At 46.4% G+C, this 27,931-nt stretch overlaps 1 protein-coding gene across 1 annotated transcript; it reads right to left on the reverse strand.

Moving 5' to 3' along the window:
- On the reverse strand, window positions 1-27,931 carry ACOX2 (acyl-CoA oxidase 2). The gene is made up of 14 exons (XM_079114478.1): window positions 27,659-27,931; window positions 26,795-26,957; window positions 26,434-26,585; window positions 25,936-26,043; window positions 24,292-24,411; window positions 23,857-23,972; window positions 23,054-23,226; window positions 20,734-20,896; window positions 18,995-19,185; window positions 16,707-16,886; window positions 14,922-15,027; window positions 10,411-10,628; window positions 3,679-3,811; window positions 1-153 (listed from the first exon to the last, which is right to left on the reverse strand). The coding sequence occupies exons 1-14, from the start codon at window positions 27,816-27,818 to the stop codon at window positions 91-93; spliced, it is 2,046 nt and encodes a 681-aa protein (XP_078970604.1). The 5' UTR covers window positions 27,819-27,931; the 3' UTR covers window positions 1-90.

The raw sequence follows: 27,931 nt of genomic DNA on the forward strand, positions 1-27,931 counted from the left end.
TATGTGTATATATGTATACCAATTTTAATTTTATATATATGCCATAGAAACATTGTGGTGCTGCTTGCTCCTTGATTACTGTTGGTTGTTTCACAGCTTGGATCTCCAACTTTGTAATAGTGGTCGGATATATTTCTCATAGGCAGGGTTCTCCTGTTTTTAGAAAGAAGTGCATTATTAAGACAATATTTCTGCCAGGATTAATGATTTTTAACTTTCAAATTAAATGTTTAGCTTCAGAAAAGTAACCTTACATAAGATTCTTAATTTCTTCAATTATTTTTTAAATTCATTTTGTGTGAGCATATGGAGAAACATTTTTCCAAAGGGCACCCTTCCTTTCTTATGCAGCTTTTAAATTGTGGATGCAGGTGGCCGATTTAAAAAAAAAAAAAAAAAAAGGCTTATCTTTGCTTTTGGAATTTAATACAAATAAAAGGCTTGATTTTTTGAGGCTCTTTGAAATTGAACATGAACCACAAAATAAGGAACCAGAAAGCCAAATCAGGTAAGCAGTATTCTGTGTCAGAAAGGTTTTCCCATCGTTCTCTAATGCAAGTCTGAATTCTTTAGAGTTCTATCCTCATCTTTTATAAAATTTACTTGTTTATTTACGCTAAAATTGGAAGTACGAGGGTCTGCTTTTTTGTGTGTGTGTGCCAGGGGTTGAACCCAGGGCACATCTCGAGCCCTTTTTACTTATTTTGAGCCAGAGTCTTGCTAAATCGCTTAGGGCCTTGCTAAGTTGCTGAGGCTGGATTTGAACTTGCAAGCCTCCTGCCTCAGCGTCCCAAGCTGCTGGGATTACTGGCATGTGCTGGGATTACTGGCTATCGCACTCTGCTCCACTGTATTTTTAATACCTAGAAGTTTCTGGCACCATAGTGTAAGCTCAATAGAGACTTCTTGGATGTACAAATGAATGAATCAATAGGTGTGTTTAACACATCTACTTTTAGGGCAGATTAACACATCTAACTACTTCTAGGGCAGATTTTTACAGTGGAATGATCAGGGGATAATAGGATTCATGATTTGAAATTGTCCCCAGTGGTTCCTTCACTTCTTGCATCCATACGGAAATCTCTTAAGATGTGAGTTCATGTAGGGAGGGGGAACTGTTTGCAGTTTTCCTTGGAGAAACTGGCTTGAAATAGCATCCAGGTTGGGCAGAAAACCAAAAAGCAGATACCATGGCTAGAGTAAACCTAGAGAGAGCACATCATGCTACCTAGGGAGAAAGCTTAACACAGTCTGTCCCAGACAAAAGAGACTCTTCTCTGATTCTAAGATATTTAACTCAGCATAGCACTTTCGGTAGAAAAACCACTGAAATATATTCCCAGTTGTACTTTTTTTGTCGACAAGGCATATTTTAATATAGCTGCTGTTTTTAATTTATTTAAAATACCTGTAATGTGCCTTTTTTTACCTGTGCAAATGAGGGAAAATATGTCTTTACTGCAGCTTCAAAATTACCTATATTAGGTTAGAAAAATACACTTTAAAAGTTGTGGTGGTTTCTGTAGGAATCAGAAATGTATTGTAAAATCATGTGGCAGTATATTAGCTGTCAATTGATTGTCGTTCTGATTAGCTGGAAACAAGGTGATTTGTAACCTCATATTCCTAAATTGCTATGCATGAAAGAGCCATATTGCTGTACCTGTCACCTTTTTTTACAAGGTAATGCAAGGTAGGATGATGAGAGTCTGCTGTATTTGTTTGCAATGGGCTCCTTTGTCTGGGTAGGTCATAAAAACCATGCTCATTTATCCCGTAAATGTGTCTACTCCATGGTAAGTTCTGGAGTTAGGCAGGGGAAGGCTCCATCCTCACTCCCCATCAGGCAGATGAAGTGAACAGCATGAAGTGCATCGGCATTTTTCCAAATCTGTTGAACGCCTTGGATCAGTCATGCCTCATTTAGAAAAGCCTGCTCTCATGTGGTATCCAGATTAAAGTCTTTAAAGGTGAAAAACAAGAATGCCCCCTCCATTCTTCAGTGACCATGAGAAATCTGGAGAACTGGAATGTTTCCTGTGTTTTCAGTAAAACTGGTCTGAGCGCTGTAGGTCAGCATTTCCTGTCAGGTACACAGCAGAGCAGGTTCTTTGGAGCACCAAAGGGCATGTGTATATCTTTGGACCACAAGAACTGGGCTGGGCTAGGCATACTGCTTTATTTTTATGCCAAGCTTTAAATGTTAGAAAGGAGAGATCGCTGTAAAAGAAACACTCCAGAAGTAGGCAGACTGTACTAAGCTAAGCAGTAAATATTTTCTTGTGGTAAATTGTTTATATTTCCTTGTTGATTTCAAAGATCGCCTTTCTGGGGATGGGGGTTGACCGAATGGATTGGCCATCTGACAGCTGTTCTGGGGTAACTGGTTGTGCTATAACTTGAGATAATCATGTTAAATTAAGCTATGAGGTATGACAGCACAAATTGTCAAGAGCAAGTCTAACACTGTGCCAAGTGTGAATGAAAGCCTGAGAACTGCCAATTTGATGAGCTGTTAAGACACCTTTTTTTCTGAAATTGGACTGAAGAGATAGAAAAGCAAAGTGTTACCATGTGAACAACATATTTGCATTATACATCTTTTTTTTTTTTTTTTTTTTTCTTTCTTGATACTGGGGATGGAACCCAGAGGTGCTCTACCACTTAGCTACATCCTCAGCCCTGTTTTTTTTTTTTTTTTTTAATTTTGAGACAAGATCTTGCCAAGTTGCCCAGGCTGGCCTTGAACTTGCGGTCCTCTTTCTTTGGCTTCAGAGTTCTGGGGCTGATATAATAGGTGTGTGCCACCATACCTGACTCTACATAATTAATCTTTAAATACCCAGGACTGCAAAAACAAAAGAAAAGATCTGTGTGTACCTATAGACTTTTTGTTTTGACCATCTGTCAGGTCTGCTGTTAAACATTGGTTTCCCACATTCTTAACTACAGGATTTATTTCCTTGTTCCATCTAATGTGTCCACTGGCATTTGCAACTAATCTCAGCGAGGCTGAGCAGAGGCTGGGACCCTGACCTTAAATATTTGGGATTTTATGAGTCTTTCCTCTCCTCCAGCTGTTAATGAGGTAGAGTTCTGGGGTTCTCTCCCAGGAGAGCTGTGGATCTTGTTGCCATAACCTTTGTAATTGTCATTTTTGTGGCTCTGCTGACTACCATGGCCTTGAAGCCACCTTCTATGCTCCTGAGATTGCCAAGAAGAGGCATCTCTAGCAGGCAGTCAGGTCTGAGTGAGACACCCCTCAAGCTTCCTGTCACCTCTGAATGCCCACTTTTATCTCCAGAACATCGAGAGTTAAAAAGACTGAATATAAGATGGTTAAATCACTGCCGTAATTTATCTTCTTGTTACTTAAAAGCCAGTTTGCCCTTGTGTGTATATGCTCTTGGTTATGTCAAGCCATGATTTAGAGCTTGGGCCTCTCTCCTAATTCCCTTTACTAAGTCCTGAGCAATGCATTTGCTGATTATACTTCCTGCCAGGCCACACCCCTACTCCTGTGTCTTTTATGTATTCTCTAAAAATATTTTAAACAGACATTCTATATCAAGCGATTTCCAACCTAATGGAAATCAATTAAAATGGAAAAACAGGTGTATTTACTGCTTATTCTCTGCTCTCTTACATAATTTATAATGTGTTCCACTCGACTACCTGAGTATTGCTTGGTGACTCCCGAGCCCACTGGAACAGACGTCCATAGACATTTCCATCATAACAGCCAAGTGCTGAATTTAAACACTGGTCGGTGAAGTCAAAGGCATCAGTTAACAAGATAGCATCCTTCCTGAGAGAGGAAACAAGACTGTGAGTATTTTGGATCGTTCTTATGAATCTAATTAATCTGGAGTGACAATTAACAACACCTAATTAGAGCTTGTATCAGTATTCACTTTTTGAACAATTCAGCTTTTTTTTTTTCCCATCAGTTATACATGCGCAGTATGAAGAGTCAAAGAGTTCCTTAAGGCTCGTTATTTTAAAAGCAGCATATCCTGGTCTCTTTCCAAGAGGCAGTTTCAAGAGGCTGATATTTTGGTGTTTCACTGAATATTTCTAAATACCTGGTTTGTATTGCTAGCAACTTTAAAATTTTTTTTAATTTGTTCTTTTTAGTTATACGTGACAGTAGAGTGTATTTTGACATATCCTACCTACATGGAGTATGACTTCGCATTCTTGTGGCTGTACATGGTGTGGAGTTTCACTGGTCATGTATTCATATATGAACTCAGGAAAGTGATGTCCCATTCATCCTACTATCTTTCCTATTCCCATCCCCCCTCCCTGCTAGCAACTTCTTGATGTTACATGTTGACTTCCCATTACAAAACACAAGGATTAACTTTGAGCATCCCTTCTCTTTATCCCTTCCTCCCCCAATCCCCATCACCCTTCTTCCCCTTGGCTTTCCTCCTAATAAATTTGTGATTTTGGTGGGACCAAATTCAGTGTTGACATTCTGATGACTGTATGTCATCCAAGCATTTGAGGTAGCCAGATGCTGTCCTTAATCCCTCTTTGATGATTCCTCATTGTTAGGACCTCCCCACCCCCACCTATTTAAAGTCTCTTATACCCCTCGTGGTCTCACTTCCCTCCTTAGGTAGCTGAAATTCCATTTATCCTCTCAAAAATAGATTCATCAGTTTGGTTTTTTTTTTTTTTTTTTTTTTTTTGCTTGCCATACTAGTTTAGCAAAACCCATGCCTTGTTATCTCCAGCTTTCCACCAACTTCCTGCCAACACTTTTGTAGTTGTATAGGGCTAGGAAAAGCAGCCTAAGGATTCAAGGGTTCAAGTGTGCCTGGTTGCTGTTTAGCAGTCATATTACATTGTTCTAGTTCTTTCTCTTTTACCTCTTTGGTGATTATTTCTTAATTGTCTTCCTCAAATCTACATTACTCTCCTCCCCATATTTCTTTCTTTCTTTCTTTCTTTTTTGGTTCCAGAGATTGAACCCAGGGACGCTTAACTACTGAGCCACATCTCCAGCACCCCTCCCCCCCTTTTTTAACAAAGAATCTGATTTTATTTTATTTATTTATATGTGGTGTTGAGGATTGAACCCAGTGCCTCATGCGTGTGAGTCAAGAGCTGTACCGCTGAGCCACAGCCCCAGCCCTTTAAAAATTTTTTTTTGAGACAGGTTCTCACTAACTTGCTTAGGGCCTTGCTAAGTTGCTGAGACTGGCTTTGAATTTGCCATCCTCCTGCCTCAGCCTCCCAAGCTGCTGGGATTACAGGCATGCACCACCGTGCCTGGCTCACCTCCCCATTTTTCTTGCAGGAATGACTTTGCATCCTCTTTCACTGATAAAGTGGAAGGAGTAAGAGAATTTCCACAGTTCCCATCCCTTCATTTATACATAGTGCCCCCTGTCCTAATGCAGGTCACCTGTCCAGGCTCCCAGCTCTGGCCAGTCAGTCCCTCCTGTCTACTAGCTGCCTTCTGCTCTTGCCTATTAGAGAATGATCCAGAAATTCTCTTGTTTTTCCCCTATAGTGTCAAAACTCCCCTCTCGGCCGGATCATTTCCTTTAATATACAAACATGCTGTCTTCTCTCTCATCTTAAAAACAAACTTTTTACTCAGTTGCTCTTTCTATCTTAACTCCATTTGTTGGCTCCCTCTATGACAAAACTTGCAAGTATTTTGCTGTCACTGTTGGCCATAACTCCAGTGTTCCAGAGAGAACTGGATTTGTTCATGTTCTCACCTCCACCACTGCACTGTCAAGGTCACCTCTTCCTGAGACTTAGTACATGGACCTCTCCCCATGCTCTCACTTCCTGTGGTATCATCTCTCTCATGGCTTTAAATATCAACCATATGCCAGTGACTTCCAAATTTATCCCTCCTGTGTCACATCTGTATTTGGATTTCAAATAGGCTTTTCAAACAAAACATGTCCAAAACCAAACTCCTAATCTTTTCCTGTCCATCCTGCCCAAACCTGACTCTCCTGTAGGCCTCCTCAATTATAATAAACAGCCTTGATTCTTCTTTCTCACCCCACATCTATCTCATCTCTTAGCACATCCTGTTCTATTTTCAAAATATAAAATATAAAACTTTGACCACTTCCCCCCACTCCAGTTCTCCTACTCAGGTCCAGGCCTTGATCATCTCTCACCTGGATTATTATGTTTGCTTTCCCAGCTGGTCTCCCCACTGCTTTCCATTCCCCCCACCCCAGGTGGGGATTGAACCCAGGGCCTCACATATGCTAAGCAAGGGATCAACGGCTAAGATAGCTCTCAGCCCCTGCTTTTCTTTTTTCTTTTTATTTTTTGGTACTGGGAATTGAACCCAGGGGTACTTTACCACTGAGCCACATCCCCAGTCCTTTTTAAAAATTTTATTTAGAGACAGGGTCTTGCTGAGTTGCTTTAGCCCCTGCTTTTTATTCGTAATTCTTAGTATAGCAGCTGGAGCGATCCTTTAAAAACAGACGTCGGATTATTTCCCATTGTGACTGTCCTATGCTCAAAGCCCTCCTACTGTCATACAGAGTAAAAGCACTGACCTCCAACATTTGTACCTGTTTATACCTGGAATCCCCCCCGCCCCCCTCCACCATAGGGCAGCCAGATGGCACCCCCCTCAGGTCTTTTCCTCACGTCACCTTCCCAGAGACCTCTCCCTCTCCCTCACTGCCCATTCCTTATCCCCCTCCCCTGCTTTCCTTCCCTTCATAGCACTTATTAACACTTCACACGTGTGCTTGACATCGTGTGTCTCCTCTTTGTAGGCACTGTGGCCCTTTTTCAATCTAAACTTGAATTGCCCCTTTCCATTTTCTCTCCCTTTCTCCCTCTTTTTTTTTTTTTCCTAGACTTGCTTTTTTGAAGATGAATCGTTTTCTCTTCCAGTCCTTAAATTAAGTTTTTATTCTACTATTTTTTAAAAAATTTCAGAGTTATTTGTTTTCCTCTCTTCTCTGAATATTACATTTTAAATAATTTCATTCTGATCCTTATTTCATAGTTGTGGTATCTCTTCTTAAGTCTTTGAGGATATTACTATGTTATTTTATTTTTAAAGTTTTCTACTCATTACAGATTCTCAGCGTCCTTTGATTTGCCTTGTTCTTCTTTGTTTTGGTCTCCATCTTTTATGTTAGGGGCATACAGCGTGTCTGGTCATAGCTAAGAGTGGGGCATGAACTAGCCCAGTAGAGGAGTGTGTGTTGATTGTTAATGGGGCTCGCTATGGACTGTTGTGGGACCCTGGCCTCAATCCTTAGCTTCTTTTCCCTGGGATGATCAGATTCTCCAGAGAAGGATCACCTTGCCATTTTCCTGCAGGTTACTGGCCTGACTATCAGTCTTCTAGGACCCAGCAGTTAATGAGCACTGGGGGAGGGAAGTGTTAGTATTTGGCCTGTGAAACCCCTGCTTTCTGCAGGGTAGCCTCATCCTCTACTGTGCCTGATGTCCCCATTCCCCTTGGCCCCATCAAGCAGGGGCAAGGCAAGTCACAGGGAGGAGGGGAACTGAGGTTTCAGTTCCCTCTGAGCTGAACTTCCAACCCCTCCTGTCAGTCCCACTCTCATCCCCATTGCCTGAGGTGCACAGTGCCTCTCCTCCTTGGGATTCTCTGCTGTGACTTGTCTGCCAAGTCACTGTATGTCCGTCTACCCAACTTTCATTTTTCCTCTCCTGTTCTCTTTGTAGGCTGATGCCTTTAACAATTTTCTAATTCTCTTGCTGTTGTTTAAAGAGTGCTTGCCTAGCATGTGCAAGGCCTTGGGCTCAATTGCTAGTGCCAAGTAAAAACAAGACAAAACACTGTTGAAAATATATCTGAAATAATTATGCCTGAGGTAGGAAACTTTCCCTAATCTAGGGAATCCAGTGGCAGAAACCATTAAGAGGATAATTAAGTACAGCACAATTCAAGCCCAGGTGTGTCTTTAGGAAGGAACAAAATGAAATGCATTTGTTCAGTCGGCCATCCTTACCTGAGATTTACCCCAGTCTGCCATCTTTACCCCAGCTGAGATTTTACTAACACGTTTTTAAACAACTAAAACCCTTTGGGTCTATTCACTAACATGACACAGAGAGCTGGTTTTTGGTGTCATTCAGAATAGTGTGCTGCCTTTCATTTGTCATCTCAGAAGTCTGAGGGAGATAATGACTAATTAAGGCAGGGAACTGTGACACAGAACCGTTAAAAGCGCGGACTCTGTTACATACCTAATTACCCTGCAGTATAAGGTTACTTAGGAACCATAATGTAAGTAAATCAATTTGTGGGTTTGATGCTTGCGTGAGTTGGCAGCTTGCGTCAGGGCTGTCTTGTCTTGAATTGTAAGTCTCTGGAGCCAAGGCAAGCACTTAGAAATGCTGTTCACAGATAAAAACAAAAGTCAAAACCCCCTGTGCTTATAAGGTGTTAAGGTGATCTTTCATATTTTATCATCAGCACCAAGCGGGGCCAGAACATTATTTTCCTCATGTGCTTTTAAAGTGTCAAGTGTTTCAGAGACACATTTGGGCTTGAATTGTGCTATACTTAATATGCTCTTATTGTGGCTTCCCTAGATGAGGGAAAGTTTAATATCTGGGTCATCATTGTGTCATAAATCTATAGATCTCTATCTGTCTGTCTATCTGTCTATCTATCTATCATCTATCATTTATCTATTTTTTTTTTTTTTTTGGTACCAGGGATTGAACCCAGGGGTGCTTAACCACTGAGCCACATTGTATATTATTTAGAGACAGAAGGGTCTCTGAGTTGCTGAGGCCGGCTATGAACTCTCAATTCTCCTGTCCAGCCTCCTGAGCCACTGGGATTACAGGCTACCATGCCTGGCAGTCAGATATATTTTTGAGAGTTTATTTTTATCATTTGGCACTAAGGATTGAATCCAGGGCCTCATGCATGCTAGGCAGGCACTCTACCACTGAGCCCCATGTATATCCCAAGTTCATAGTCTTACTGTATGTACATGTATGTGTGTATGTATATGTTCTATTTATTTATTTATTTTGGCTTTATTCCTAACAGTATAAAATAACCTCACAGTGTAAGAATTTTTTAAATCATTAAATATTTTTCATGGACCCAATTTTTTTTTTTTTTTCCAGTACTGAACCCAGGGGCTCTCATTGAGCTATATCCCCAACCCTTTTTGACAATTTGTGATGATTTAAACATTCACTAGTTACCAGCTAGCTAAGTACTTATGTTTAGTCATACATAGCGTGTAAAATATTGTATATTGTTAGAAATAAAAAGAGTTTTGTTTATTTCCTTTACCTCTGTCATGGAAATTTTATTTTACAAAAATTTTAAATTTGTAAAATTTTCTTAGTGTTGCTGATAACGAGAACTATCAGAGAATGTAGGGGTTTAAAGGCCAATGTACAAAAGGTATCATGTTTTCTGCCCAGTGAGGGCTCACAAAGGGCATATTCTCAAGTTATCCCATTAAAAAAAAATCTTATTGACAGTGGTAAATAATTTGTATTGTTTTAATTTGTTTCTTCCAGAATCCTGGTCAGGTTGGTCTTCGGTTTTGATATGTTTTTAAAGCAATTATTTAGATTATGTGAAATGACTGGATGAAACATTGGATTAGTATTTCATGACTCCAGATTGCATGAGTTTTACATATAAAAAACTATTTGTATTATTGTTTTATAAATCAATATATGAAATACTTGAGTTTAAAAAACAAAAATTCATCTTGGCACCAAGGCAGTAAGGTTAAGTTTAGTCAACTTGGTAAGAATTTGCCCATGCACATTCAACAAAGGAATATGCCTGAAATAGTACCTCAACCTTCACCCACAGGTTAAGGATTCATGCTCAGGCGAGAGAGAGGCCTGAGATTGTACCAGATCTTCTCTGGCTAATTATGTGACGTTGAGCAGTTTAACTCCCATAAGCCTGAATTTCCTCCGCTGTAAAATACAGAGATTAAGTCCATTTCAAAGGGCTCTGAGGATTAGCTGAGATGATGTATATAAAAGCTTTTGGCACAGTGCCTGGCACATAAGTACCCTTTAAATGTTAGGTATGATTCAGACTATTACTATTAACAAATCCACATGTGGCATGCTTTATTTTATTCATATGCCTTTGACACTGTTCCTGCCTCCTTGACAATGTTGAAGAGGTCAGCTGAGGTAGCTAACTTATTTTTAAATATTTTTATTTCTAATTATTCTCCACTTATTTCTTTCATGAAGCCTCAATGCTTTATGTTGGTGTCATAATGCTGGGGTGCCAACCTCCGCCAGGCCCTTGCCGTTTTTTCCAGACAAAACCCAGTTAGCAAAATCTTGGAGTTTGAGGTGACCTGTGAACTAGAGTGTAGGGCTTTTCTCCAAAGGCTGATGTCATGGTTTGAGGACCCTGCCACTTACCTGATGAGGAGGAGCAGGTCCAGGTAAGCTTTTCTTGCCATGTCTACTTGGACCCCGGACAGAAAGCCATCATGGAGAAAGTCACCCGAGTTTGTCAAGATACTGTGTAAAGCAAAGAGGTCACAGAGGCGTTGGAGCACTTGCTGAATCGCTGGTTCCTTGTCTAGTTTCCCCAGAGCTTCTGTAAAACTCTTCACAGTGAAATAGTAGCAGTGTGCCTACAAAGACAAAGACGTATCAGACACTGATTGATGATTTCCAACTCCAGAAGTCACCCTGGATACTTGGCAAGACAAGACGAGTACACTGCCACAGCTGTATGTTTGCCAGTGGGCTGACAGCAGCCCCGCTCCCCGCCAGCTCGCTCAGGGTCTCACTGAGCCTTTTTGGTGCTGTGTGTATCTGTACATGTACACACGTGTGTGTCAGGGGCTGGTGGGCTCAGAAACTTGGCCTTTGGTATCCCCATTTTGCTTGGAGCAGCTTCAAGTAGAGTTGACAGTAGAGAGAGTGTACAGGTGTGCTGGTGGCTGGCTGTGGGGACTCGGAGGGTGGCACACAGGTGGAAAAGTGAGGGTCCGAGATGTATAGGAAGTGTGTCCTAGCCGGAGCATAAGCTCCTGGAGCTGGGCAGTGCTGTCATCAGCCCACAGGCGATGGTCTTGCTCTCAGTTGTTAAGATCATCATTTGGTACTGGCTGGTAGTGACCACTGTCGTCAACCTAGTGAGAGCCGCCTCTGCCAGATGGACTCCTTCCCTGGACCCCTTTCTCCCCACAGCCCAGCAACTAAAGGATTAATGCCTGACTCAGCAGGAATCTTTAGGACTCCTTTTCTTCTGCCCTATTGGTCATTAAATATTTTGAATATTCCCCCTCTACCCAAGATAAGGGGGCACATAATTATCTCATCAGGCATGAGGAAGAGGGGACAAACAGTGCTTCTCAAATCTGTATGTGCTTGCAGAGCACCTGGACATCTTGTCAGAACACAGATTCCAGCCGGCTACAGTGGTGCGCACCTGTAATCCCAGAGGCTCAGGAGGCTGAGACCGGAGGATGGCAAGTTCAAAGCCAGCCTCAGCAACTTATTGAGGCCCTAAGCAACTTAGTGAGACCCTGTCTCTAAATAAAAAATCAAAAGGACTGGGGATGGGGCTTAGTGGTTCAGCACCCCTGGGTTCAATCCCTGGCACAAAAAAAAATAAAGAAAAAAATTAAAAAATGCAGAGTTCAAGGTAGGGCCCGAGACTGCATCTCTAACCAGATCTCTTGTGATTCCTATGCCGCCTTTAGTAACTTGAAGTAGCAAGGTTTAGAGTGTCTGGGGGTTCACAAGAGTTCCCTCTGGGGGATGAGGGTTAGGGGCAAGGCCATTAGAGGCAAAGAGAACTTTATGTGCAAAGGCTATACTTTCAGGAAGCTGAAGGTAATTTCCTGAGGCTGAAGCACTGGCATTTAATGAGGCAATGATGGGCACTTTGTAAGTTTGGGTGGACCTGCACCTGGGCCCACATCAGTGACGAGCTGTGAATGACACAGTCAGGGTTTTATTCTGTAGGGGTCAGGGAGTCACCAGAGTTTTCAGCAGGGCAATGAGTAGTCAGATTTCCCATTTGGAAAGAACCTGCCTTCCTCACACAGGTGCTGACAACTCCTCTTAGCCAACCGCCCCCCCCCCGCCCCCCCATGCTGGGTTTGCAGCATTTGGAGTTGGAAGACATCAGGTGGGCACTGCCGCCCTGCTGGCCCTACAGCCTTGGGTACTCAGTCTGTGTCTAGATTGACGACACTGGAGACTTTGTCACTGAAGCCCTGCTTTCCCTTGTCTAACCCACGGACCACACCTGCAGATTCTCAAGGCTCTGCTTGAGGAGTAGAGTGACAGCGAGCTGCCTCAGGGCCCAGCTCTGTCTTGGAAAGCAGGATGAAGATCAGAAAGAGAAGGCGGCCTTTAGGCCACAGGGAGAAAGTATGTCCTCATCGCTGAGTATCTCTTAAATTTTACCTGTGTTAGCTCAATTTTCATGATAATCCTGCAGAGTAGGTACTGTTATTAGCTGTGTTTTGCATGAAGAGACGGGCTCTGAGAGACTTAAGTCCTTTGCCCAACGTCATATGGCTGGTAAGTGGTGGCAACAAGAGCCAAACCAGGGCTGTACTTGTAACTGCCCCCTGTGCTGCCAAAGCCACCAGGGACCGAGGCTGGGTTATACCAGGCACCAGCATTTGCTCCAGGGGTCTGGGAACTGACATCTCTCTTGGACAGAGTCTGACCTCAGAGGACCAAAGCCTGTCAGAGCACCCTTGTTTTACAGACCAGAAAGGTAAATCCCAGAGAGGGAGGGAGTGCTTGAGGTCACATGGCATGTCAAACACAGGGCTGGGAGACCAGAACTTAGCTCATGGTTTTTCCTTGTCTACCCCCTGACAATTTTGTCCCCTCCCCCAAGTTGTAGTCATTTTCTACCTGCACATTTCTGGCTTCCAGATGGGGCCTGGTTGGATGCTTAAGGTAAAGTAGTGGACCCCACAAAGCACAGGAAGGACAGAACCCCCTTCCCAGCTTGGGAGACTTCGGAGACTCAGTTTGGCCACCATCTCCCCAGGAAGCCTTTTAGACTCACTCTTCTCTCCCAGGCTGGCTGAGCTTCCCACGCTGGTGCCCTGGAGCTTGAGGAGCCCTGAGGACACAGCTTGCGTCTGGTGTGTGGAAAAGGAAGCCTTTTTTTTTTTAATTTTTAATTTTTTAGATGTAGATGAACACATTGCCTTTATTTTATTTATTTATTTTTATGTGGTGCTGAGGGTCAAACCTAGTGCCTCACGCATGCTAGGCAAGCGCTCTGCCACTGAACCACAACCCCAGCCCAAAGGAAGCCATCTTGATTCAGCCATTTCCTATTTCTGGGACTTCACTCCTCTGAGTTCTCTTTTGTCACCCGTGGAGGGGAGATTTTGCTCGTCTCCAGCACAGGCTCATTCATGCTAAATGAAGGAACCCTGGCGAGCAGTGTCCGGCCCGTTTGAAGGCAGGGCTTAGGTTTGGAAAATGAACAAATGAATAATGGGTGACTGTGGTTCCTTTTTTGGTCATCCTATGAGTGTGCAGCCTTGACTCGCCCTCCATGTTGACAGGGCATTTAGCACCGCAGGGAGTGCCCCTGTGGCGGACTGACTGGAGCCGAGGGCTGCGGCTGCTGCCAGCGCCCACAAGTGTGGTGGAGGTGTTGGGTCACCAGGTGTTGGGCCATTAGGTGGCACTCATGCACAGCCTGCCTGACCAGTCCTGCCTGACCAGTCCTGCCCAACCAGGGCCTCTGCAGACCTTCAGGGCTCTCCTGTTCTTTGGTCACCATTTTTGAGGGCCTGAAGCCTGATGATCATGATCGGAGTGGTCACTTTCGTTTTCAGTTGTTGGCATGGCCAGAGTTCCAGTGACCTAAGCTCAAGAGGCATTCTTATCTCTTTCCCGCCCTGTGACTCTTGAGGCCTGTTCCTTCCTTCTGCCTGCTTAATGTCCCTGCATTTCCCCACTTCTCTCCATGGCCTCTGCCAAGTTCATGATGGGGGCTGGTCCAGACTACAGCAACTTCCTTCTGATTGACTTCCAGCCTCCAGTCTATCCTCCCCTTGCAGCTTGCATGATCCTTCTAGAATGAAACTCTGATCACTTCATTTCCCCGGATGCAAACTCAGCCATGGCTTCCCATTGCAATGGAAACAAAACCCAGGCTTCTCACACTGCAAAAGGCTTTAGCTCTCTCCTCCCTTTCCTCCCTGCCTCCCCTCCCCTCTGTGTTTTAGTCTTCCTCCTTTAGCTCCTCCTTGGGAAGATTTGCATTTCCTCCCCAGCACCAGGACTTTTCTAGTCTCTTCTTGTACCTGCCGCTCCCTTTGCTTGGAAACCTTTCTCAGCAAAGCTGCCACCCCATCCTTCAACCAGCTAATTTCAGCTTATCCTTGAAGCCTCAGCCTGTGTGCCACTCTTTCTGGGAAACCTCAAGGTGAGTAGAGATGCACCTGCCCCAGAATCCCACAGCAGCCTGTATTTCCCCATCCAGGGCTTTCTTGATAGGTATGGGCAGAAGCTTCCCTGTTAGAGCACCCAGCCCAATGCTCTGCAGAGTGGGTGCTCAAATATTTGCCGACTGACTGTGAATTATGCACAAACACAAAACAGTGGAAATTGAATCAGACATCCAAGGATTGCCTATGGGGCTAAGGGGAAGCTTGACCTGCTTTTCTATCTGGGAAGAAATATTTGAACAACCTGAAGCAAATCCAATAACACTGCCTCATTACCTTTCCCCCTAAGAGCTGCCAGCAAGATTGCTTTGGAGTTAAGTCCTTTAATTAAAATACCCTGGACTAAAGCCTTAGAAATGAAATGAGGGCAGCCGCTGTGGAGCAGGCTTGGGAAATAATGGCACAGCCTGGGTTTTCCCAGCAGGGTAGCCAGCTTGGAAAGACAAGTGGGTCCCTTGCAGCTTCAGCTGATAGGCAGCTCACCTTAGCAGCCTGGAGTTGTATGATAGCAGTCTGGTTCCAAGCCTCCTGCTGGTCAGCCCCAGATTGCGTGAGGGTCTGTAGATGATGCGCTGCGTCTCCTGTGAGCCTGAAAATGGAAAAAGGGTCAACTTCCTGACTGAGTGGGAAAGATAACTGGTGGGCTTAAGGGGGCCCTCAGAAATAAAAATTCTGTTTATGACTACTCATGTGTCAAAGTTAAAACATTCTCTAAAGGCATGCATTTCCGGTTTACAGTGGGGAAAGACTGAATGTCAGAGAGGTCAACTAAATTGTCCAGGGTAACACAGCTAGTAAGTAAGGAGTTGAGCCAGAATTTAGATTTTTTTTTTTCTTTTTTTTGGTACCAGGGATTGAACCCAGGGGCACTTAACTGAGCCACATCCCCAGCCCTTATGTAGAGACAGGGTCTTGCTGAGTTGCTAAGGGCCTTGCTAAGTTGCTGAGGTAGCTTTGAACTCACGATCCTCCTGCCTCAGCCTCCTGAGCCACTGGGATTACCCCTCCATGCCCCGCTTGGATTTGTTCTTAACCACCATGTTTTAAAGCCTCAGGGACTCAGGCCAGGAGCTTTCCCCGCTTTTTCATGCACATTCCACCCCAATTGCAGTGTTTTCAGGCCATTCCACTGGCTGGCTTCCTATGGTCCAAGCAAGAAAAATAATTTTTTTAGTTAGTGAGGCCTGTTGGTCACCTGGCCTGCTGCAAGGATCCTAAAAACAAAAACAAAACTTACTCTTGTCCTCCAAGACACTAATAAGTTAGTCATTTGCCATTACATTAACCTTTAATCCCCTTTTATTGTCTGTTTCCTGCATGTCCATCCATGACCCTCAAAACTTGTGTATAAAGAAAACTATTAAGCAATATTTATTTTGCTTTGTCAGGGAGTACATAAGCAGATGTCACTTTGAGTTCCAAACGAAGAGAAATACAATGGTATTTTAATTATCCAGCAGTCTTCTTTTCCCCCGACCCCACTCCCCCAAGTAAAAATTTAGCTCTTTGAGGTCTGAGGGTTTTATTAGTTTACTGATAGATCCCTATTTCTTAGAACAGTGCCTGGCGTATTGTGGGCACTTAATAAATATTTGTGGAATGAATGAATGAATGAATGAATGAATGTCCCAAGTTGCTTGTGATCTCAAAATAACTATTAATCATTCCTGAAGATTTTTTTTCCATTTTTTTTTTTTGGCATTTTAGTGTGGGGCAGGGTTAGAATCTTTTTCTTTTTAGGTAATTAAATCGTTCCATCTTTCTGTGATGGTGTCTATGGTTGGCTAGGGCCTCCATTCCAAGTCCCTAGCATATTTGGTCATTCCTGACACATAGTAGGTACCTGGCAATATTGGTTGAGTTACAGAATGGACAAGCCCTTGGTTTTTTCTGTGTTCTCTGGAGCCTACTAGATGCCGGAATGAAACAGATTCTGTCCTGTGATATAGTCATGTTTTAGAAAATCATTTTTAGATTATCGGCTATTTTCAACTTAGAAGGGTTGCTTTATTTATGGTTGTTGGTTTGCATATCAATACATTTGTAGTATTTACTTATGGGTACATTTGTTGCATTGTGGGTTATCCCAGGAACTGAAAGATTTTTAAAATTTCTGTCATGGCAAGAGGAGTCGAGAGGCCTGGGAAGGCTAGGGATGGGAGTGGTCTCAGAGGCTATCCCTGAACGTGCCCCCGAACGTGCACCCGACCAATCCTGAAGACCCTAACGGGAGGAGGAGCCTACCCTGGTGGACTCTCAGTGACTCACCTGGCTGCTGCATGTGCCCAGGCTGCAGTGTAGAGCTCTGGGCAGAGGAAGTCGGCTGCCTTCTGTGCTGGGCACCTGGCCAGGACAGGCGTGGCAAGATATGCGACAGACTGAGGCAGGGGCTTCTGTGGTGTGGAGCCTGGGGACGCCTGGGCTTGCAGGTAGCTCTTTACCAGAAACCTGGAGGGTGGAAGAGGGTGGGCATAGATGGGACGGTGTGGGGCCCAATGGGGGCACCCGGCTGCCCTAACTGCCAGAGATGTGCGTTCTTAGACTGGGCTCCATTCTTCCTGTGGAAGAACCTGGGGCCCAGGCCTCCTCCCAGCTGCCCTCTGGAGGGTTACTCCTCACTCCAGAGTCCCCTCCTGCCATCCTGCTGTGGGCCTTTTCGTGAGGTGCACCCGACAGCTTCAACAATGAAATGGGGCTGCATACCTGGGGCAGATCCCTTCAGATCTGGATCATAAACTCTTTTGAGATTCTGTGCAAACTGAATCCTTTTGTGGAAATTTTGTGATTTGGGGATTTATGATGATTTGTGCAGTGACTGTGGGAATCACATTTTCTAAGCTGAGAAAAGGAGAATAGGTACTGACGCGAGTGTGAGGATTATAGGTGACGCTCAGCGGCTGCATACGTCAATCCAGTGCTTATAGGTTCTGGCCTCAGGCAACCCTGGACTCTCAGCTGCACCCCTGAGGCCTGCGTGATGCTCAGGAATTGGTTCACCTCCCTAAGTCCCGGTTTCTCCATCTCTAGATGGGGATGGTCATACTCAACCTGATTGGGAGGTGGTTTGTGAAACAGAAAGATAATATTTGTGAAGTGCTTGGCACAGAGCTGAGCACAGGATGCCCAATACATACTACTGTGTTCCTTTGGTAATTTGAAAACGCAAACCCATAACTGTTATATATTGAAAGTATTCCTTGTCACATTTACCTTTCTCCATGTCTATGGGAATATTTGTTCCATTCAGTCCTCTGAGAATAAGTGAGTGTGAGAGGCTTTGTCAGCCTCAAAGAGAGCTGAAAAGAAACCACTTGGAGCTGGGCATGGTGGCACATGCCCATAATTCCAGTGGCTTGGGAGGCTGAGGCAGGAGGATCACGAGTTCAAAGCTAGCCTCAGCAAAAGCAAGGTGTAAGCAACTCAGTGAGACCCTGTCTCTAAATAAAATATGAAATAGGCCTGGGGATGCTGTTCAGTGGTTGAGTGCCCTTGAGTTCAATCCCCGGTATCCCCCCCACCCCCCAAAAAAGGAAACCATGTGCAGGAGGCTACCTTGGCCATTGGATCCTGCCTCTCAAGTTGGGGCCTCTTAAAATGGTATGCCTCTACTTCATGTACAAACACAGAAACAAGATGTATTCCTTTTGTTTACAATAAAAATGAACTAAAAAAAAAAAAAAGTTGGGGCCTCTTATGTGAGCTTGACACTAAGCCTGGGATCCTGTGTTGAGCCAGGCAGGTGTAATCCCTGCCCTTAAGGAGTTCCCAGTCTAGTTGGGGACCAGAGCTAAAAAAGTAAACAACAAAAAAATGTAGACAATTATAGACTGTGTTCCAAAGGAAATAGTCAATATTGGGTGGCAGAGAAGTGCAATGGCCCTATGGAAAGAAGCGTGTGGCTGGCAGAAGTGAACAGAGGCAGGAGGTTCCCAGTGCAGGATGGATAGGGAGGTAGGAACCAGGTCATGACAGCCTTGTGGGCCACAATGTAGAATTTTCCTTCTGGCAGCCCACAGCATAAAATAACTCTAGCATGGGAAACCTTTTGTTTTTTAATTGCAATGCTGGGGATTGATCCCAGGGCCTTGCACATGCTAGGTAGGTGCTCTGCCGCTGAGTTACATCCCCACTCCTTTTAAATTTTATTTTGAGACAGGGTCTGACTAAGTTGCTGAGGCTGGCTTTGAAGTTGTGCTTCTCCTGCCTCAGCCTCCCAAGTAGCTTTGATTACAGGCATGAGCCATGGTACCTGACTGCGTGAGCACTTTTAAGCAAGAGAAAGATGTGATTTTCCATAGCTTTGAAAAGATCCCTCTTGGATGCCCATCGAGAAGTGGGGCCTGGTAGAAGCAGGAGATCTGGATTTAGGTGAGAGAAGATGGCAGCCTGGCTAAGAACAGTGGCTCTGGGGACAGGTGGATTAGAGCCCTGTTGTGGGATTTGGACAGCCTCCAAATGGTGCTTCCCAAGCCTGTCCCCTCCCTCTGTGGGCATCAGACAGAAACCTCAACCTGAGCAGAAGCTTGGACAGAGGCCTGGGCCAGTCCGGTCCTTACCTGGCCACCTGCAAGTAGAGCACTGTATTCTCACCCTCGAAGGTGCAGGAGGCTGTCACTTGGGTGACCAATGATGGCAGACCACTCAACTTTGAGTAGCCATGTCCCCCGCAGGCCCTGCGGCACGCCTCGGTCCCCTGGGTACACAAGTCAGACATCATGGCCTTCATACCTGTGCTCAGTGCATGGAGCTGTAAGAAGAGGAAGAGGGGTCAGGTGGGATAAGGGGATACCATACCTCCCATTACTGAGCATTTATGGCAGGCTGAGCACAACTCCGTGAGGTAAGTAGCGTTTCCCTAACTCACAGCTTTCTGAATGAGAAGGCTGAGACCCGGGCTCTGACTCACCCAGAGTCACACGGTCAGGCCGTGTAGCCATGGGGCAGTATGAACTAAGGAAGACCTTCCTGGCCATTGTCTCTAGGATCTCTGGAAGAGGGTGCTGCCTGGACTGGGCGCACTATCCCTCAGAACTCACAAAGTTTGGAAAACTGACCTGTGAGGATGAGTGGGGTGCAATGATCTGAATGCATCTGCTCCAAATTCATGTGTTGAAACCCTAACTTTCAAGGTGATAGTATTAGGGGGTGGGGCTTCTGGGACACGATAATGTCATGGGGGTAAAACCTTCATGAATAGGATTAATGACTGCCATGGTTTGCATTTCTCCTCCAAAACTCAATTTGAAATACATTTTAATCGTAGTAGGAGATGGGACCTTCTTGAGGTGATTGGGTCATCAGTGCTCTGCCATTATGAATGGATTAATGGGGTCGCCATGCGCGTGGCTTGGTTATAAAAAAGCACTCTGCCCCCCAACACTCTTTTAGAGGATCCCTTGCCATGTGGTGCCCTCCAACTGTGGAACATTCAGCACAGGAAGAGGGCCCTTAATAGATGGTGGCAACTTGATGGCAGCTAGGAAGTCTCCAGAACTATGAGAAACAAATTTATAAGCCACCTAGTTTATGCTATTTTGTTATAGCAGCCCAAACAGCCTAAGACAGAGGGGTTGCCAGACAGCAAGCCTGGTTAGAGTTTTTAGTTCTTGAAAGGTCCAATCTTTCTTTCATATGTTCAAGTCCTTGTAAGGAAAGTCATGTCTTACCTTTTTATTGTTTCTGTTCTTTCATCTGTAAAATGTGGATATAAATTTTGTCTGCTATACAGTTGGAAGAATTAATGAAGCAATGCTTACAAAGCACAGTGCCTGAGCAGACTGAATCTTAATGAATATGTGAGTCCACCGTGATTTATCTGAGACCTATGGGCCCGATGTGCTTTAGAATCAGAATAATTTTTGGATTTTAGAAAGGCAGAAAGGCAGAGCAGGGTGTTTAAGGTATATTACATGTAATACCCACAGTGAGCTTTGGGGAAGCCTTCATAATTGAACACATTAATATTTTTGCTTATTCATGTTGGAATAAATCAAGTCAAACCGTGCTATCAAACGAGTTCCAGCTTTTGGTTTTCAGAGCTTTGTGGGATTCAAAGCACATCAGGGATTGTGATCTGTGTTCTTTGTACTGTGTGTGAGTATTTCATTTAACATTTTTGGAGCTCTCTGGGGGCCAGGTGTGGGTGAATTTATATGTCAGGGTCCAGTGCACCTTGATACCCTGGGATGTTGGAAGGGTGCCGGAACCGGGGAGAGCCTGCGAGAGCAGGGCTGAGACGGCTCCTCAGTGGCTGGAAGAGCCTGTGCCGCCCTCTAGCAGATTCCCCAGCAGATACCTCAGGGAGGAGGCTGAAATCTTTACTCAGAATCTCATCATAGGAGTGGTGGAAGAATTCCAAGAGGCTGACTGCTGTGAAATGGAAGGCATAACTCATAGCCAGCTGAGGAAGGAGTTTCTGCTGCTGCGTCTGGTAGTCCAGAATTTTTGCCTCTGGCTCACTGTGGGGAAAAGGAGCAAAAGATGGAAATGATAGCTACATGGCATGTCCACCTTCCTTAAGATCACATCCCCAACTCCACGGAAGCCTTCAAAACAGACAGTTCTTCACACACTCATTGCAGAACTAACACGAAACTTATTATCTTCTAAAGTCTCATCTCACGTGAACATTCACATATTTCCCTGCACTCTTGCTCGTAGGGACTGCCTCTTGTGGAGGGAGGGTCACACAATTCTTGTGTGCACACCACCAGATCCTAAAATGTGAAAAGTTCTGAACTGTGAGGCATCTGCTCCCAGGGATTGGGTGGATTGTGGCCCTGCACTGATGATGATTTGAACCTGTGATCTTTCACTGCCCATGTGCACTTGCTGTGTGCTAGGAAATGCGTTGAGCCTAAACAGCAACTCTTTGGACGTGAACTTGGGCCCAGTGGAACCCAAGGAGTGGCCTGGATCTTCTTTGTCCATTGCTATGTCCTCAGTGCACAGGAAAGAGGGGTGGTTGTCCCACAGCTGACAGGAACCTGGGGCCCCACCCAACAAGTAGTTCTTATCATCCCCGCGGTGTCTCTACAACCCAGTACAGGGGCTGCAGGCAGACAAGCAGTGCTGTCTTCCAGTGCAGACACCCTCTGCCTGGGATTCTGGGGCCCAGGCCGCCAAAGGTGCTGTGGGTTTGCCAGAGGCCCACCCTGCCTTCCTGTATGTCACCCTCAACACTACCCCGAAAAATGACTCCTGTCCACCTCGCATCCAATCCTCTGTCCATTTTGTGTCAGACTGTTCTGGACCTTGGAGCCCATAGCATGAAATAACACCAGATCCGTGGGCTGAATGTCCCCAAGTTCCAGTTCAGGAGACCTCATTCTTTTTATGCTGCTTCTTTTTCTTTCTTTCTTTCTTTTTTTTTTTTTTTTCTTTTTTTTTGAGATGAGGTCTCACTATGTTGCCAGGTTGGTCTCAAGTGACCCTCCCACCTCAGCCATAGGGACCATAGGCACCCACCACATGCCTGTGTGGTGATCTTACTGGTTATTTTTTTTTGGTATCAGACATTGAACTCAGGGGCCCTATTTTGTATTTTATTTTGAGACAGGGTCTCACTAAGTTGCTTAGTGCCTCGTTTTTGCATCACCACCACACCAAGATAGTTGCTCTGTGCCGTCCCAAGCTTGACGTAGGTGCCATGTGGCAAGACCTATGTGAAACAAGGACAGACGCTGGACCAGAGCCTGCTGACGCTGGACGGCCCCCCAGCCTGCCGACTCCCATAACCAAGGGCCTCCACACCCCATGGGTACCATGTGCTCCTGGCCATCTGGATTGCAGGTGTAATCCCATGCCCAGCATGATGTTACTCACGATAGGTAGAAAACAAGACCTAGAGAGCGTCAAGGATTTGTCCAGGGTCAGTCAGCAGAGCTGGGATGATGAACACTGTCAGGTTGAAACCCGTCCTCAGCACCACGGATTTAGTCTTACTGTGACCAACTCTGCCCTCTATTCCTCTTCTCACTCCATTTTGCCACATCCTGGGTGTGTGTGTCCATTTGGGACAGATCTACTCTTTGAAACTATTTGTTATTTAACTAAAATTCAAATGGGTGTGCTGTATCTGGAGACTGTGTGTGTGTGTGTGTGTGTGTGCGCGCGCGCGCGCGCGTGCGCAGGCACGTGCACTTTTTTGCACACAGATTAAAACAGATGGAATGGAGTAGCCCTTGCCATTCTGTGCCATGGAGTATTGGGACTAGTAGCCAGATGCAACCAGCCATGAGGAAAGGGGTCCAGACCTAGACATACCACAGTCAAATGCTGACAGTCACAGCCAGACAGAACACCATCATCCACACAGTCTGACAAGACCATTGGGCTTTGCCAGACAGAACAGCCAGCCAGGGTCAGATGCAACCTGGTAACTGGCCAACCCAGACTCACTAGCCAGTCACAGCTGAGTAGAACACAGATTTGGACAGACGCAGACTAACATCAGATGCTGATAGATATAAGTTGGGCCGGCAGGTCAGGCAGGGTTAGAGGGGGCCAGAGAGACCCTGCCAACACGTCAGACTTGTATGTGTGTATGAGAGAGAGAGAGAGAGAGAGGTGCCTGCACCTGGCCCTGGCAGAGAGGTATTGCCAGGGAGCCTTGCCTGTTCTGGAGCCGGGATTGGCGGCGGATGACTGAGTAGCGCAGAGCAATGACACAGGCCTTCTGCAGGAAGGGTAAGATCCCAGTCAACAGCACGCGCACCCGCGTCACTACCATGCCAAGATAGTTGCTCTGTGCCATCCCAAGCTTGATGTAGGTGCCATCTGGCAAGACCTGTGTGAAACAAAGACAGACGCTGGGCCAGAGCCACGGCCCCCCAGCCTGCTGACTCCCATGACCATGGGCCTCCACACCCCATGAGTACCATGGTGCTCCTGGCCATCTGGAGCAGACGGCTGGAGTGACCACAACGATCATTAAGATACAGAAACGTTTCCCTGCTTGTTCCTAACTAGCCACTTCCCCTTGTGCCCTGTGTATGGCCGCTCTGTGGGGACACCCTTGGCCTCCCCATGATCCACAACTAAAGGGGCAAAGCCTGACAAAGCGGGGACCTCCAGGTCTCTGCCAGCACTCTGGTTAGTTGTGTCCAGGCCTCATTGTGGCCCCTTTTCTTCTTTCCCTGGGGTTGCCTTGCCACCCCGCTCCATGATGGCTCTGCCACCCAGTGTGGACAGCATTTCCACATGAGAAGTCCGAGGCTCAGAGAGGCAAAGTGACTTGCCCAAGATCACGCTCTTTCTAAGCTGGGGCTTTACCCCAGGCTGTGGGACAACAGAGTCTCTCTGGGGGATCGTGGCCTAAACGGTTCTAGGGAGGAGGACCCAGACCCAGTGACAGCAAGTGCAAAATGCAGGTCCCCTCCCCAGGCAGTATAGGTCCACAGCCTCCCTGGCCCCCGACCTGTGCAAAGCGACTCAACATGTTCTCCCTGGGGACCCGCACATGGTCTAGAAGCAGGAAGCCATTGTCTATATTTTCCAAGTCCATCTTTGGTCCAATGTCCCCAACAGTGATTCCTAGAGGGGGAAGAGATGAGAATGTCTGTCATTTCAGTGTGTGCTATGTGCCAGGTACCACGTTCCCATTCCAACTCACAGCAGCCTGTGACACTGGGGTTATGGTGCCCACGTTGCAGGTAAGCAAGCCGAGGTCAGACAGATGCTGAATTTTGCTCAGGGTCACCCCACCAGTCAGTACCAGGTCTGTCCAACTGGTACCCTCCTGGACCAAGGGAGAGCAGTCCCAGCTTCTCCCATAGATTTGGGCCCTGAGGACAAGGAAGCTTGATAGGAACTCCTTCTGGAAGGGGTCCTGGAGGGAGCAGCATGGGATTACCTGGCAGCGGGGTGTGGTCCTGGAGGCTCCGGATGGGCACGATGAAGGCGTGCATTCCCTGCCGGGCTCCTGAGCAGATCAGCGGGGCCAAGACCAGGGCATGGGTGGCCGACCGTCCCACTGAGGGCAGAAAGATGAGCAACCCATCACAGGGAGACCTGGACATTGCTGTCCTCCAGCTTATCCTCCTGGGGTTGGGTTGCTCATGGACATCTCTGAGGCCTCAAAAAGTCATTGATAATAGAGAAGATTTGTCCCCAGAGAACCAAACAAAACTAGCAGTGACTTGACAGAAGAACTGAAATGAATGAGCTCTTAATAAAGTCTTGCTATCCCCCCACAAAAAATTATTAATGGATCCCTCTGTCATCAACCTCATAATAATGAATACAGATGCTTATCAAAATCCAGGTGGCATCTGACCCTGCACTGAAGTTTTCTAGTTCTTACAGGGCAGGTTCCATGAGTCTCATTTTCCAAGATAAGGAAACAGGCTCAGAGAGCAGAGTTACATGCCAAAAGTCACTGGCTGGGGCCGGGGGCTGGAATTTGAACCCTGGTCTGCCTGAGGGGGGGAAATATATATATATATATATATATATATATATAAACAATATATATAAAATATATAAATATATATTATATATATATATATATATTTTTTTTTTTTTTTTTGGTACCGGGGATTGAACTCAGGGCACTTTACCACTAAGCCATATCCCCGGCCCCTTTTGTGTATTTTATTTAGAGACAGGGTCTCACTCAGTTGCCTAGGGCCTGAGTTGCTGAGGCTGGCTTTGAGCTCAAGATCCTCTTGCCTCAGCCTCCCACGCCACTGGGATTAAAGGCATGTGCCATCACACCAGGTGGTCTGCCTGATCTTAAAGGCAGGTTTCTTCTCTGTGGTTTTGATCTTGTTCGTTCTCTTGCTCTCTCTCCCCTCTGCTCGTCTCTCTCCCCTCTGCCAGTCTCTCTCCCCTCTGCCATTTTTCTGCTTTAGCTGAACTCACGGCATTTGTTTTATTCATTTTCCACTCCAGGCATTTACTTTCTGGGTCCCCAAATGCTACAGATATGTCCTCAGAGCTGAATTCTCAAGCCCAAGGAAGGGGGCCTTGGTGGGACCCTTAGAGCTTGACAGATCAACCTCTGAGATGCTGGGCATGGCAGCCATCTGGTGGCCATCTGATTTGAGCTGGTGGTAGCACAGGGTAGCACAGAGTGTCTGGGGCAGGGGCAGGGGTAGGGGCAGGGGCAGGGAGGGTGTTTTTCCCCCTAACTGTCCTCACAGGGCCTGTGCTCAGACTGGGGAAAGCTTAATCATCAACTCAGGAGACAGAACAACTGGGGCTAGGCCAAGTGTGCACGTGTGTTGTGTACATGCACACCCATGGGGCGGGGGCAGTGTGTGCGTGTGTGGCCTTGTCTCCTCTACTTAAGGTCCCCCTGGGAGCCTGTCAGCTGCTCGCTAATGAAAGTCTTAGCAGCCCCGCTATTTCAGGGAGGTGGATCAACTCCCCCAAGGTGACCAGCTTAGGAGAGGAAATCAGCCTGCAGTCTCCTGGACACCAAAGCCAGTGCCGCTCTGCCCTCTGACTTTGTTCTCCTTGGGAAGGGACAGGGCAGGGGAGGATGGATACTCACTGTCCCCAGACCACCACTTGGCGGCCGTCATGGTGGGGCTGTGTATCACAAATTCCTGGGTGGCTGTGTCATAGGTGGCTTCGGTCTCCAGGCCTTGAAGATATGTCCCTTGGGACCAAGGAGGGGAGTCAGACATTCAGCCAAGGTGGGGTTCTTACCTGGGGAGCAGCCTCTGGGCGGGCCTGGACCCTGAGGAACCAGCCAGTGTGGAGGAGGGCCGGCTCCTTCTGTACTTGCAGGTGTTTTCCCCATTAGTCTGTGGGCTGTGTGGGGACGCACACAGCTGGGTGCCGATGCTTCTAAAAGGAATGACTTGTCCGGCTGATGGTTCATACAGTACAGTATACAAATTAGAAAAAGCCACTCCTTCCTCAAGACCCTTGACTGCCATCTGCTGGAGTGTTTTCAAATTAAATATGCAAATCTATGAGATGCAAGGGGCCCTCTGTGGTCCTACAGTGCACAACCCCAATGCTGCAGGCAGCAGCCCTGGCTCACCATGTCCCAGTTCTGTCTGGGCATATGTTGTGATGATCTGGAGGTTTTTGCAGAGTGGGCTCCATTTAGCAATCTGTTCTTCTGAACCCAAGCTCCTGAGGGCATTCATGAAGACGCCACTTGAAGATAAGGCCACGTCTCCAGAAAGGGCCCTGTGGGGTAGAGACGCTGTGGTTCAGTAGCCTATCGAAGACAGGGGCCCAGGTACCCTCAGCCAGGGCACAAGAGGGAAGGGACACCTGGAATCCTGGTTTCCCAGTAAGTACTGCCTTTGTTGGGGAAAATGGCTCACAGGGCTGGGAGGTTTACACGTGACCCCAGGTAGAGTCCTCTCTGGTGAGGCCGCACCAGGGGAGAGCACCTGTAAGCATAGGTCAGTTCACTACCATCTGGCAGCCAGCCCAGGCGCTGTGCTATCGTCTGTATGTGGAATCTCTTCCGCAGGGCGTTCTCATAACGCTCATTCTGGGTCATGAAATAATTGTTCTTAAGGCTGAACACTGGGTTCTCGTGGACGATGCTCTCTGCAAGGGATGGAGAAAGAGGGCTTAGGAACTTGGTGAAGTTTCTGGCATCGGATCTTTCCACCCACTTGCCTCATGGATCTGGAAAGGAAGTCACTTATTACTTTACAGATGAGAAAACTGAGGCCCATAGGTGGGAACTATGATCTGTCCAAGGTCACAAAAGCAAGGCAGTGGCAGAATTAGGACTAGCTTTCAGGTCTCCCCTGCCTGGGACTCTTCTGTCAGTTAGATGGGCTCAGGGATTACCGGCGTATTGGTAGGGCCTTCACAATCCAAAGGAATGACTCTGACAATGGCATTTCAAGGGCAAATTTGCATTTAACTTTTTTTGGGGGGGTACTGGGGATTGAACCCAGGGGCACTCAACCACTGAGCCACATCCCTAGCCCTTTTTTGATATTTTATTTAGAGACAGGGTCTCACTGAGTTGCTCAGGATCTCACTAAGTTGCTGAGGCTGGCTTTGAACTCACGATCCTCCTGCCTCAGCCTCCCGAGCCACAGGCATGCACCACCAGGCCTGGGTGCAAATGTGCTATGGATAGACAGGACTTTGACTCCTATTCCATTCTCTCAGGAAAGCACATGGGTATAAATATTATGCACTGATGAAAAAACAGAGTAATCCTGATAAAATAGAAAAGAAAAGAGAGCAAAGCAGGGTACAAAGCAGGTACTCCATTCCCCGCCTCCTCTCACCAACTTCCCTCCGGAGCACAGTGTTCTGGACACCTCTGTCCAGGATGTTGGTGAGTCGTTCCACGTTGAAGGACCGCACACGCCTCTCACTTTCTATGTCAGGGTGCTCTCGCCTGCTCCAGGTGTCCCCCAAGGACACTCGGTGCACTGGGCTACCCATCCTCCTCTGCCGTCCGAGGAGAGACACTTCCGGCCTGGCTGCTCTGAAGGCCTGTTCAGGGTGTCAGGTGGCTTCAAGAACCTGGGTACAAGAGGAAGCACCTAAGGCTGCAT

Source organism: Sciurus vulgaris (assembly GCF_902686455.1).
Source record: "Sciurus vulgaris genome assembly, chromosome: 16".
Taxonomy (NCBI): domain Eukaryota; kingdom Metazoa; phylum Chordata; class Mammalia; order Rodentia; family Sciuridae; genus Sciurus; species Sciurus vulgaris.